General features: G+C 36.4%; 1 protein-coding gene across 1 annotated transcript; it reads left to right on the forward strand.

Annotated features, from left to right (window-relative positions):
- Positions 1-13,424: 13,424 nt before the first annotated feature.
- On the forward strand, positions 13,425-14,354 carry LOC113750371. The gene has a single exon (XM_027294356.1). The coding sequence runs from the start codon at positions 13,425-13,427 to the stop codon at positions 14,352-14,354; it is 930 nt and encodes a 309-aa protein (XP_027150157.1).
- The last annotated feature ends 846 nt before the right edge of the window (positions 14,355-15,200 follow it).

Raw genomic sequence — 15,200 nt, forward strand, 5'->3', positions numbered from 1 at the left:
TATAGATGAACATTATTTTTTCTTACTATCGACAAAAGAAGTTACAAATCTTCTTGACACTCGAGTCTCTACCTTAATAATAAGGTTCCCAAAATTGTTTGCTTTCACTTACACCAAAAAGAAAAAAGAATTGTTTTGTTGAAGAACTTCCTTCATCTTCTAGGTAGAAAACAGTAGTAATAGGTTTTGAAAATTGTAACGGTAGCAATAGTGTTTTGGGAATTGTAACTAAGTTGTGTAAACAGAGGAAATCGAAAAAAAAATGAAAAAGAAGCATAAGGCAGCCAAACATCTGAAGTTTTGTTATGTGCCACATCAACAATATTAGTAAGTGGAACTACGTAGTTTTGCATTGGACAGGAAAGTGGACAAACATAATGGATAGAGGATCCCGTTTGCAATTTTTTATAGTGCTCCTAGACCCATCTTTTGAAAAAGTCCCCAAACTCAAAGCCAATCTCTTACTAGGTTTGGCTTGAACAAATTTTACTTCAACGCCACGTACAATAGTATGCACATTTTCACCCTAATAGTCAGGGCTGGTTCCAACTGCTTTTGCCTTTCCCCTATGGCTTGATGTAGCAAATGCCTTTGCCATGCCTGCTCTTTTCATGCTCATAATAGTAGCTCCAAAAAATTCTCCTACTCCCTAATAGTAGGTTAATTATCTGCCTTATATCTTAGGAACAAAAAAGTGAGTTAAACTTTGAAAAACTTTTGACTTACTTAGATGGTAACAGCTATTAATAGTATTTACAAATAAAGTTATGAGAAAGCATTCAATAGTCTGCTTAAAGCCAGCCATGAAATACAGAATGGACATGAAAAATGTGGGATATACAACATGTGCTACCATGTCACATAATGTACTACAGGATTCCAATAGACTGAATTAGTGGTAATATCTCCATTTCTAAGTTCGAAAGTAATTAACGAAGAGAGTGGCATAGAATATGTTGTTCAAGAAAGGGAATAGTCTATTCTTGTGAATCAAAATATGTCAATCAAGAGTGCTTACAAGTCTAAGATATGGTCTTCTCTTCCTTTGTCAGTGACTACATTGCTAGCTTTACTTCATTTTCTCACATTAAAGCTTGACTTCCAGCTGCGGGAAATCGAACATATTGGATCAAAATCTGGATTTGATTCGAATTGTCATGGTTCTATTCAAGCTAGAATAACGGCTAATTTCTCAGAATATACCCAAAAAAAAAAATCCGTCAAATGTATGTCTGACAAGGGACTGGTACAAAACTATAACTGCTGTGCTGACTGGGCACGGCAGGAAACATTTATTTTTTTAATCGCTACTACCTACAGCGCCTGCAATTTTTTTTTTAAAAAAAGTCAGCCGCTACCGTGCTGACTGTGCATGGTAGCGGAGTCAGCACGGTAGCGGTCGACAATTACAAAAATTGTCAATCGCAACCGTGCATAGTCAGCACGGTAGCGGCTGACTTTTTATCGAGAGGAATTTCGAGGAAGAAAAAAAGCAATAAAAGAGATTCCTTCTTACGCCCCCTTGCCTTTTAATTGATTAGGGGAAGCCCTACTCTTTAAAGCTGCTCCGTTGAGAAGATAAACTGATCATCAACCCTTTGAGAAATATACCTTTATTTACACTTGCCATATTATCTTATTCGGAGGGCTATCGGCATTGGGCGAGCGAAAAAAAAAATTTATAGGATGGGCATACATTCACGCATATGTAGGCACTCCATGTATTTGCTGATAATGCAGTTGAATATAAGTTATAGACTGCGTGATTTTGTGGCTTTGCAAGTTTCCATCAATAAATGATTAATTTTTGTTTTTGAAATAGACAACAAAACTAACACTAGTTTTTGTTTGGTTTTATCTCTAAATTAGTAAACCATTATCAAATTGCTCTTTTTTTTTTTCCTTTCTTTTATTTTGGATATACTTAAACTAACTAATATATATATTTTTAAAAAGACTCTCACTTAGGGGTCAGTTTCTTAGAATATAGCTAGAAAAACAATGTCAACTGTGCACAGCTCTGATATAATCCCCGTGTAAAACTATATCTACATTATTATGATTTTTATCTATAGCATGCTATGGATTAATTTGTTAAAAGAAAATTTATAAAAGCTTGTTTTAAGAGTTAAATTATTAAAAAATAACATTTTAAAAGTTAAATATCTTACATTAGTAAGCATGTTTTATTGAATATATTTTACAAACATTTATTTTTCCAAAAATATTATATTTTTTGTGAACATTTGTCTTAATCATCTGTTTATTTTATGTACATTACATTATTATAGAATATCCCCTTTTGATTGAGCACTAGATATGAGAGGATTTTGAAGGTTTAAAATCAGCAGATAGGGGGTTTAAATCTTACAAAAAAATAATACGGCATTGCGATTTTTATTCATTTTTGTTTGGTACGAAGCGAAAGGAATGTCATTTATTATTACATTAGATATCAATGGATGCAAAATAAGAAATCTATCTTGATTTTTTCTTTAAAATTCTAACTAAAACAGTAAAATAGAAATCTGCCTTGATTAGCGCTTTAGAATTTTTTTATTTTTCTCTTCAACTACCAAACTGATAAAAAACACTTTATCAATATTGTAAATGGGCAGTTTATTTATAAAAATCTTATAAATAATATTTATAAGTATTATAAATAATACGAATCCATATCTTCATGTTTGCGATATGAACATATTTGTATTTATAGCTATTCAACTAATATTAAGTTTGGAATAACAAGTGACGTAATAAAAAATTTATGCCTGGCATTTAATGTTTAGGAATGCAAGGAGATAGGCAGGATTTTACAATTTTGCATTTAAGGTTCAGGGTTTAAGTAATTAGGGTTTAGGAAAAAAATAAAATTAAACGTAGATGAAATTTAAACTTAAGGAAAGTACCATTCAAATGATAACTACCTAACACGTATAACTATTAACAAAGTCAATGTTTAGGTCGCATGTTACCCTTATTCTTGCCCTTACCCTTACCATCATCATGCAGCGTTGTGGAAGGGCAGCAAAATCTCTTCGATTTTTCGTCTTTGACGCTCACAAAGAACGACACCAGGATGATTTGGATAACCACGGGGCGACGTATCATCCCTGGAAGCACTATCAAGGTCAACGTCAGCCGTCGGAGACGAATCGGAAGTATCACTAGTTCTATAATCGTTCGTGGAACGAAAGGTGACAAAATCTCTTATTGATACATGATCGGATGTATAATTTGGTTGACCGGATGATGGCAAGATCGATGGCTGTCCGAAACTGTAATAATCAAGAAGTTCTAACGATGAATAAGTACCTCCCGTTCCACTAAGAAAACTAAATATGGGGTGCAAGGCCGCAGCGGAAGAAGAGTCTGCTGTCATGTTACCTTCATATGGAGGTAACTGTGATGAAGATGCAAATCTTGCATCAAATCCATGAATGTCTGCAATTGACGTCCGTGGTGCAACAATTAGAGGAAATTGTTGCGACAGTATTCCTAGTTCATCAATGGTCATCGACGCCGGCGGTGGTATAAACATGTCCCAGATGCATGAAAGTGTGCAGCCATCCCTGCATTCATATCCGGCACAGGTGAATATTCGAATGGAGTGAATACTGAATCGGAAGCGTGTACGGATGATAAGTATCCATCCCCGTGATATGAACGTTAGATTCAACAACGGTTGACTCATCGTGTAAACCATGTCTCGAATGTCTACCACGACTAGATGATGGTCCTGTTTGAAATGGAACACGTCGCACTGGTGTCTAAAATGGAACATTTGATGCCGAAAAATGCCCAGAATCGAATGGATCGGACTCTCCTACAACCATACGATCAAAACGTCGGAGATATTGTATCGATCCATATGCCCCATCCATGATAGTCAACAGAGGTGGATATGCCTGGTCCCCGATATCATCAACATTGACGGCGTCCTGTGTCTGCTGACCAATGCACTGCATAGCACCCATCTGTAACAACAAAAAAGTGATACAGTTATGAAAAATAATTGTTTAACGCACAAGAAAAAATGTTGACAATGACTGAAGTTGCAAGTAAATGTATACCAAATACTCAAATTGTCCAGAAACTCCATGAAGCATTTTGCCCATCTGTGAATTCTGGTGGATAAGGTTCGAAATATACAGAATAATGTGCTCGTGATATCATTTGAGATGATCATTTGATGATCTGAATATATTAGCAAGCTAGCCTGTGACCTCCGCATTAGCGCGAGCATTCCAATATTTTATCCACCCCCTGTGAAATTGGGTCCAATTCCTTCCAGGATAGTCAGACAGATCGAGCTGATGAAACCCGTTCGAATTTGTGTCAACTCGTTTTAGAACATTTTGAACTAGTTCAAACTGACGCATGACACGATCTGGACAGTGAAACTCAATAATGTGTTAAAATACGATGGAAATTTTGGCCTGCCAAATGCGCTCGCCGTGTCTGCAGTATCGTGGTAGTGCGGCCAATCTTTCATCGCTGTACGGCATCCATACGAACTGTCATAAGAAAAAATTATTTATTTATTTTCACAAGAATGAGGTATATTAGCAAATTATAACTGACGCTATAACATATAAAATACCTCATCCATACGTAGCAATGCAATATGCTCGTGATAATAGCTGTGGGGTCGACCGGACGGATCCACTCCTGTACGTTTGACTGTCCATCTCCCACCTATCGAAAATTTACCGGCCTCATGCGCAGGAAACATTTCGGATCTAATACAGGGAATCCGTTCTCATGCCCATATTTGGAGCAATAGGTAAGGACTACCTGTTGTAGTAGTAGTAGCACGTGAAACATGACACATACATGTGTACAAACATGCTACTGTCGCTGACTCCCAACTGTACTCCCCCATCGCATCCAAATCTCGAACATAATCTAACCAATTCAAACTAACAAGATTTTCGCATGAATCTGTGAATAGTAACCCATCCAACAAAATTAATATGTACATGTAAGCATACTGCTGAACCAATTCATCAGGAGCATCCGGCGCTAGTGGCACACTCAACCGTCTGTGCATAGAAGATATCTTCAGACGGCCATGATTTAACATGGTATCTTCCGGCCAAAATTCTAAAATTTCGTGCACCAACTGTTTACGCTGTTGTAGAGTTCGCCTAATGTAATTCAATGTAACGGGACGCCCATCCATCCGTAGACCCCATGGAATCTCGACATCTTGCAAAGTTATGGTCGACTCGCCCATAACAGGAAGATGAAAGGTGTGCGTCTCCTGTCTCCAGCGTTTAACCAGGGCTGTGACGACTCTATGGTCTACAGTAAGATATCCAACCATTCGAACACTCCGAAATCCTGCGTGATCAATATAATGCGCCACTCGTGGATCCAAATTGCATAGAGGCTGAAAGAATTTTTTGTCACATCTTCTAACATCAAGATCTACACCAATGCCATTGAAAACTACCACGGACCTATACTGGGACTGTAAATACAATACATTATCGTCAATCGGTCCCTAATGTGCGGGTGCCGAGGAGCCGATATTTCAACTCTCCATTAACCTGCATGAAAAATATTATTCAAAGAATTATTCATATATAATGTATCGGATTTAACTGCTAGCGTCTACTATAAGAGAGTTTGGTAACATATATTATGATGCATGTTGATTTAGTATAATATAGGTAACAAATCATAGGTATTTATCTCAAATTTGTTGTTGAGACAGGAATATGAATAAAAAATATTATATAATCACAATTTTATATACTAAAAATTACAAATCAACAGGGTTCGACACAACAGTTACTACACGCGTTACTTATAAAAATAACCACTGAATGGACAATTAGGAGCAGTGTGCCCAGGTTGTAAACAATTAGTACAACGACGCGGTGCATCAGGACATCTTCGGTCCATTTCATTCCTGATTCTACTGGTCTTCAACGGTCCCGTACCTTTCTACTTCAGGCGATCAGCTAACAGACTTAGTCTCAACTCTATTACGAGCCAATATTTCGGGTCCCTCAACGGGTTGAAAGAACTCTCAAATGTGGCTTGGTACGCATCAAATGTATACTCCGGCGCGACAAGTGACATTGGATTAATGTCACACCTAAAATATGCTGCAATCGCATGCGAACATGGGAATCGTAGTTCTCTCCATTTTTCGCATGTACACGATCGATTCCCAATATCAACGGTTTGAGTATTACCACCTACATGAATTTGGCGATATGCAGTGGTTATGCAATAAATTTCACGCCTATGATTGAACACTTGCACCGAGTGCGCTCTGCCCTTTCGCTCATTTTCAACATATTTCTCCCATCCATACAGTGGCAAATGGTATACTTGATCCCACGCCATCTTATGATTTTTCATAAACAAATCAACTGTTTGGTTGAAGGTGTATCGAATCAATGCAGTGATAGGGAGGAAGCGACTTTCTCGCAGTAAATTATTGAAGCACTCGACCATGTTTGTTGTTGCATAACCCCAACGATACCCTCAATCCTTACATATGACCCACTGCTCCGGTCTAACGGATCCACCAGTTAGCCATGTGTATGTCTCGGGGTTTAAACTAAAAATGACATCCATGAATTTCTCGTACTTGCGAGTCTGATTTGCTTTTTCAGCAGCCCACATGAGACTCTTTAACCTACAATATATTTGTTATTACTTAATATTCGGATCAAACTAACCACCAAATATGATTTGAATAGTTACTCTTACGAGTAACTATATTTGACACAAACGCAAATTATCTTTCATTTCTAAATTTCTAAGTGAAATTACTGCGAACATGAACCAGGCAGAATCGATGGACCCCCAATGGCTCTTTCCACTCATCTAACCACCGCATGGCATGGATGATCCCATGATGTCGTCTGAGATCACGTATACATTTTGTACATCTCCACATACGTGTATGCGCAATAATCTCATGAACCAACTCCAATTTCGATTATTCTCCTCATCTACTAATACAAATGCTAGAGGGAACATATGATTACATGCATCATACCCAATAGCTACTAGTAGTTTTCCCCAATATGGCCCCTTTAAGAATGTACCGTCCACACAAATGACTGATTTTAGGTGATGGAATGCTTGGATAGCAGAAGCAAATGCCCAAAATACATAGTCAAAGATCGTCTGCGACTCCGTACTTAATGGATAATAATCCCAAATAACAATTGTCCCAGGGTTGGACAATTGGAGTTCCTGTACCCTGTACATATGTTGGAAATTGTGATATAGATATCGGCTAATCACCATAAATAATATCAATTGCCCGACGTCTAGCGTACCAAACTTTTTTGTATGACACATCGACATGAAACTCATTTTTCACAGAAGTCTAAATTTCGTTGATTTTGTATAGCGGACCATTGATAATGTGGGGAATAATGTGTTGGGCAATTAAATCTGCACTCAATCCCCGATGGTTATTGGTATTGGACACACGGACACATGTATGCTTGTCCACATGTGTAACAATCATCCACATTTTGTGGGAGACGCGTAGAGTTGCACGAAGTTGCCAATTGCATGGGGTATGCAGTTTCGGACTCTACAGTGCACGTACCAAGTCGTAGGTGTGCTAGTCTTAACTTTAAACTCTCTATTCTTCTTTATGGACCATAATTTAACTGCTCGCTTTACATGCTCTTTCGTCTTGAACAGTTGGTCCAACTCCAAATCCTTCATGCGCTCATTCCAGAACTTTAACTTTTCGACTTCTCGAGTATCGAGAGGGTCAAATTGCAATACAGCATCAACTCCGATTTCATAACGCAATGTGGGACCTTCACTTCCACACCAGGGTTTCGTAAATGTCGTTGGATGTTGAATTTGGGTGGAATGAACATGATGTGCATCATCTTGGTTGTCGTCACTACCAGAATTGTCATCATCCGATTCTGGTTCGGAATCAACTTCGACATCAATTAAATTAATATTGGTATGGATAAGAGGATCTACCATTGAGGAAGTGGGGATGACCACAGCATGTGCCTTGATAGTTGACTTATACATACTTAGTCGACTACTAGTACCTGGACGATCAATGTCTCTGCAACGGATGTTGCCTGTTCATCGCCTTGTTCGGGACGGGAGATTATCGACCGTCTCTACTTGGGTAAGCTGACTTTAAAGGAGATTCGAAATGTCAAATAAATGAGAAGGTGGGTCGGTCCCAATATTACATAGAACAGAAATCCCACTTCTAATTTCAAATTTCTGACTATCATTACCACCATAATCCAATACGTTATCCACTTCAACATAAATTTCAGTCGCATGTCCACTACCAGATTTTAGGTAGTACATACCAGCAACTCCATTATCATTAACCAAAGGCATCGCACCAAAAAATCTATTTTGGAGGCAATTTCGAAATATCAAATTTATCATTTGCCTATCCGATCTAAACCCATTACATTGTATACTCTGTCTAACAATTCATCATATTCCACCACTTCTGTCAAGAAGAGAACATTTTTTGGCATAGGTGGATCATAGAAAACTGAGCCTCCAGCGTATACAATTTTTCCTCCCCAATATAGTTGAATTACCAGACGATTATCCTTCGACATATTATCCCTAATTTAGATGTAATAGACAAGGTGTTATAAACTGTTTAATCATCATAATATATTTACATGCTTGCTTACAGCATGTTATGCATACTCAAATTAACAATACGCATTAAATGCTGCTTGATTGTAAATAAATTTAATAAATCTAGATAAACACGAGCCAACTAACGTAAATCAATACCATACAAAACACCCGTGAAATTTTCATACGAAACTCTTAACCGTTACTAACTACAGCAATAATTACTTTTTAACTGTATTTAGGATTATTTATATTGCCCATATAATTGGTTATCATTATCACAAGTAACGAGTAAATTGATTACATCTTTATTCATTTACGTATAATCTTAAAAATAATCCATTTTATTATATTTTTAAACAATCTGAGTAAACTAAAATTTAACCATAATTCTAAATATATTCTATTACATTTGTTTTTAAATTAATCTTACTAAACTAAATTATAACCATAAACCTAAATATATTCCATTACATTAGTTTTTAAAATATATGATGAGTAACTAAATTTTAACCATAATCCTAAACATATTCCATTACATTAGTTTTTAAAATATATAATGAGTAAACTAAATTTTAACCATAATCCTAAATATATTCCATTACATTAGTTTTTAAAATATATAATGAGTAAACCAAATTTTAACCATAATCCTAAATATATTCCATTACATTAGTTTTTAAAATAATCTGAGTAAACTAACATCATTATTCATTGATTTACTAATTTTGTATTGTATTCATGGCATGATTTTTGAATTACAGTTTGTTATATTATTAATCCATTAATAGATGCATAACTTTAAGTTAATTACGGTTGATAGTTGTTACTTTTGAAGAAAAAGGATGCATGTATTCCGATAAGCACGAATTAATTATTATAGTATTTCTATATGTTTCATATAATTTTATTTAATTATTTCTTGACAACACTATATATACTAGTTAAAAACGCGTTAATTATTAACTACATTAACTAATCATAAATTATTCTAACTAATCACACAACAAATGTCATAAAACTTTTTTTTACCACCTCAATTTCATAAAATTTTCATGAATAAAAGTATAAATAAATTATTATACAAGAATCTGTTAATATAGCACAACAACAACACACTATTGTAGAAAACATGTCTAATTAATATAATTTTAAAATAATATAATATAAAATTCACTTACATATATAATATAAATGTTTAACTAATATAATATAAGTAATGTAATTAATAACTAATTGCATAATAATGTAATGACTATAATTACGTAAATAATAACTTAAATTACTAACCTCTACCAAGATGGCCGTACTATAACAAAGTGACGCTTTTATCACCGCAATTGATCAGCACGGCGGCCTTACATAACACGGCGATAGCAACAGTTGCTCACCGATGTGGCCTCAACTTTGACTTCAACAGTAAATCTGCTGTCCTGTTCCAATTTAGAATATTATCCATAAATCAGTCCCAATTTTTTAGAACCAACTAATAAAATTTTAGTTATAACCACCTTAATTAATTTACATTATCATCCATCAACAAATTACCTGACCTTGTAATGCCCACCCAAAAATTTTTCAAGCTGTCTAACAAAGTTTCGGAAGGCTAATAACGAGAGAGAAATACAGCTACTAAGTTTCAGAAGCTGCCTAACAAAGTTTCATAAGTGCTGCTACGAAAGAGTGTGCGGACTCCTCCTTACTCTCAACACAGACGAAATAAAGAGGAAAGCTGAGAAAAAACAAAGAGCAAGCGTTCTGGAAGGCTGAGAGCTTGCTGAGAGCGAGAGGAAAGTAGAGTAAAAGAGAGAAATGAGAAATGAGAAATGAGAGGGCCGGACGATACATTTGTTTTAGGCCATTTTATAGTATTTTCCAACCAAATCTAGCCGTTCAACTGAACGGCTAGCTATTTTTTTTTAAAAAAACTCACCACTACCGTGTCCAGTCAGTACGATAGTGGTGGAACCAAATCACATGGCTCTCTATCAAAGGGTATCATAGTCAAAGGTTGTCACGATGACAACCTTTGAAAAAACAGGTGAGATTCCTGACCAAAAGGTGACATGTGAGATTCCTGACTAAATGTCACGGCTTTTTTTTTATAGATGTTGCCTGCTACTGTGCACAGTCAGCACGGTAGCAAGCCCGATTTTTTTAAAAAAAATTTTGCCGCCTGTTGCCGTGCACAGTTAGCACGGCAGCCAGGGCAATTAAAAAAATAAATGTTTCCTACCGTGTCCAGTCAGCACAGCAAGTATAGTTTTGTGCATTACCCTTGTCAGACATACATTTGACGGAATTTTTTTTTGGGTATATTCTGAGAAATTAGCCTAGAATAACTTTTGGAATAAAGCCCTAAAGAGGGAGGAAAAGCCGTTCAGTTTGTAGGGTTTGACATTGAAAAAGTCGTTTGCCTTACAGCGAATCTGGCCTTAGTTAGAAAGAATAGGTTGGAACTCTTGTTACATCGTATGACATTATAGTTAGAGAATGAACATATAAGAAGAGTTTTTAGGAACTTTCCAAAGGATCTCTTTTGCGGGATTGCAGAAATAAAGTATGCAAGAAAGTAAACTATCCTTTTAAGGGAAGTCGAACATGCCAATCCTTTGATCTGCGCTGGGAGCCTATGCTAGGAAGTAATAGAACAACTAATTATATTTGGATTTCTGATATTAGAGAATCTTATCCTCCATGTGACGGCACTCGTTCCATAGCTTGCAACAACCTAGTTGAGGAAAATGTTGACAAAAGCCATAGAAAAGAGGGAAATTGTAAGTCTTAAAATAGTTGCACAGCCTAAGGCCTTGTTTGGATTGTTATTTTTAGGATTTTTTTGTAGAAAAATGTACTGTAACGATTTGATGTATGTGAGATAAAGGTTATTGAAAAACATGTTCACAAAAAACGTAAAAAATTTTTTTAGAAAATCACAATCCAAACAAGGCCTTAGGCTTCCTGTATACATCCCTAACAACTTGTCATAGATAAAGCTTCCTTAAAGTTATGGAAATTATTTAGTGGAAATTAAAGTAACGGAAAACTTGAGCTCAGCTACTGTATTACTGCCTAAGAGGGGCTTATTTAATGGAGTGTAAAATGGATAAAGTAAAGGCTATGACAGTTAAATTAATCGCAAAGTTGGTCTCGTCTTACAATTACTAAGAAATCATACTTTAACGAGATTGAGGTATTAAAATAAGGGCTACTCACTGACCAATGCACTTTCAAGGTCCTTTTTTGCCCAAGGTAAGACTTGTGAATTAAGAATAATTGAATTGGGAAGTAGGGAGAGAGGCAAAGATACATGTGATGAGAGATTAGACAAAATGCGAAAAAATAGCGTTCAAAAGGAGAAGATTGAGAGTTGAAGATAGACCTACACAGAGTTATTTGTAGGTTAGAGATGTAATTTTATAATTGTAGTATAAAATTTTTCTTATTTCATGAGAGACTCATATTTTGAATTCAACTAAGAATATTATTATTTAATATGTGTTCATGGTATTTCAAATTCAGTATTTAGGTTATGGGCAATTACTTTCAAGAAATTAGAGAAAAAGAGAAAAAGGGAAAAATGGTCATTGAACATTTTGCTACTGTTGTTCAAATATCTTTTATGCATAACAAGTTTCTTATTTAGCTACTATTTCCTTTATTTGATCTTTTTTAATCCCTAAAGTAATGAAGTTGCTTTGATACTTAAGAGCCTATTTGACACCCCAATTTTTAAGCATGTTTTCATTAGACAAGATTTTTTGTTAACTTTATCTATAGTAACTCTAAAAAACATCACAAATTTTTTAAAATACATATCCGAAAATATTTAAAGCTATACACTCATTTCTCTTTTCTATCATTACCTCTTAACTATTTCCATTTTCATCGCTACTTGACATTGGTGTCGACGCACCACTTCTTCTTTTTCTTTTTTTTTTTCTCTCTTTTCCTCTCCTTCTTTCTTCTCCTCCCTTTTTCCACACCTACTTCCTCTCCTCCTTCCCTCCTGCCACTCCCTCTCCTCTTCATCCTTTATCCTCCCTCCATCCCCCGCGACCCCCTAGCTTCCTTCCCTGTTGGATCTAGACCAGATATAGCTGAAGAGAGGAGAAAATGGAGGAAGAGAAAAAGAGCGAAAAAAATGTGGAAAGTGGTGGTAGCTGGTGGTTGGTGATGGTGTTCGGTGCTTGGAATAGTGGCAATGGCAAGAAAGAGGAAAAGGAGAGGAAAAAAAAGAAAAAAATAAAAAGAAAGGAAAGAAGGAAAAGTAAAGGAAAAAAAATTTAAAATTTCTCCACAAAAGATTTTCCCAAAGTCTACCATAAGTTATAGTAAAATTTTATATAAATGACCAAAAAATACACCATCCAAATGGGGCCTAAGTTTCTATCTTGACTACTTACAAACTTTGTTTAGATTAATTATTATTTTATTGTTCTAAAGCATTACGACTTTATTACATATTTTCTATTGCATGTAAAATTATATTTATTTATTTGAACAAAAGGTTATACTTTTTACATACTTTGTACTAAACTAGGCATATTTCATATTATCGAGCAATCTATGCCTCCTAACGTAGAAATAAATATGCAAGTCGGAGCAATAAAGGTGACATAACCATTTAGCTTTGCTATTGTTAGTCTATGTTATCATCATCGTCTTCATCATAAGCATTGCCAACTACAGTTCTGTTAATGTGCAACTAAAGTTTTAAGGTATGGGTGGGTGCTACTACGGGGGACTTTTCAGTCAGGGCTACGTAGGATGCCATTAGACAGAAACGGAGCATCTCACGTATGGATAAATTTGTTTGGGGCAGTAGGATCCCTCTCAAGATTTCTTTCTTCGTCTGGAAGTTGACTCGGGGATGGGTGCCCTTGGAGGTGGTCCTGGAGAGGAGAGGCTTCTCTATGAACTCTCGTTGTTCTTGCTGTCAGGCTGCGGAAGAGTCCATCCTACAAGTGTTTGTGACTGGTCCGGTAGCGAAGGAGGTGTGGCGACATTTTCGGAGACGATTTGGGATTCTGGACGACCCTTCCTCATCTGTCTCAGTCACGCTCCTTTCATGGTTTTACTCGACGTCTAGGGTGGCTTTGGGACATACACGCACTATTATTCCATTACTAGTGTTATGGTTCCTATGGAAGAGGAGGAATAAAGCACGATATGAAGGAATTCCTTCTTCGGCACGAGATGTGGTTTTCATGGTGGAGCAGTTTGTCAAACAGCTGGGGAGGGCTGGGATACTATCAGGGGCCAATTTCAGGGGTGACCCGGAGGACCCTTGGGCCCGCTGGGCAGTACCTGGGCGGCTGAAGTGGAGAGCGTTGCCAGTCTCCTGGTCGCGACCTCCGTTGCAGTGGCTCACACTCAATACGGATGCTAGTGTCAGCCATGGTAGAGCTTATGGGGGAGGTTTGTTGCGTGACTCTAATGGCCGGCTAGTTTTCGCTTTCTACAAGGAGTTTGGGGAGCTGGATGTACTAACGGTAGAAAGCGCTTCACTGTTGTATGGGCTCCAACGGTGTTCGGATGGGCTTAAAGAGGGCCTGATGGTACAAGTCGACTCGGAAAGTCTAGTTCAATTGCTCAAGTCATCAGCTATAGCCAAGTGGCCACTCTGCAACACGATTAGAAGGATACGAGCGCTACTTCTCTTTTTTCGGCATCGGTCCAACACATATTTCGGGAGGCGAATTCCATTGCTGATATGCTATCTAAACTAAGGCTTCCATCAAAGTTGTTTTGTACCTCGCAAGATCAGCTTCCTGGGAGGATTCGTGTGGCTCTGAGCCTTGATAGTCGAGAGTTTTGCAATGTACGCAGGCAAGTGGACAACGAGTAGTCTCTCAGCGATTGGGGGGGTTTAGTGGTTTGTGTACTCGAACTCGTTATAATGTTGCTGCTTCTTAATAAAACTTGGGGCTGGCATCCCCACCCGCTGCGAGGGTTTTGCTTAAAAAAAAAAAAACTAAAGTTTTAAGGTTAGACTAAATACGTACAAGTTAAGAACTTCTATATTGTATATTAAGCAGAGGGATTTTGTTGCATAAATATTTTGGTGTCACTTTATTTAATTTAATGTAACTTTTGTTCTTCTAATTAACTCCCATGCCAATATCATTTTTGCTCTTGTGATTAACCTCCATGCCATTGCCCATGTATAATACTACTATAACCTATTGAAACTGCTTTAAAACACTCTAATTTACCACTATTACATTTGGTTATTGCTCACTGAGTCCAATAAACTATTTTTCCTAAAGGATTTTAATTACATAAAGATACATATTTTTCAATGATTGGGCATATACATCCATGGTTTTTTCTCATTTCTATTTTCAAAGTTATTTGAGGAATTTTAGATTTTGTTAGAAACTACAAATCATGATTTTAAGTAATACCATACAACAACAGGCGTATACAATTTTAAGTAAAATCAAATTTCTTTAAAATAATTCAACAAAATTATCAAAAAAGAAAATTCCACAAGTATTTTTGTAATTAGTTGCACAAAAATTAGGTGTGCTTATCACTAGTGAAAGTTTAAGGAGTAATTGCCTCAAGCAAAA

The sequence above is a fragment of the Coffea eugenioides genome, chromosome 10 (assembly GCF_003713205.1).
Source record: "Coffea eugenioides isolate CCC68of chromosome 10, Ceug_1.0, whole genome shotgun sequence".
NCBI lineage: Eukaryota > Viridiplantae > Streptophyta > Magnoliopsida > Gentianales > Rubiaceae > Coffea > Coffea eugenioides.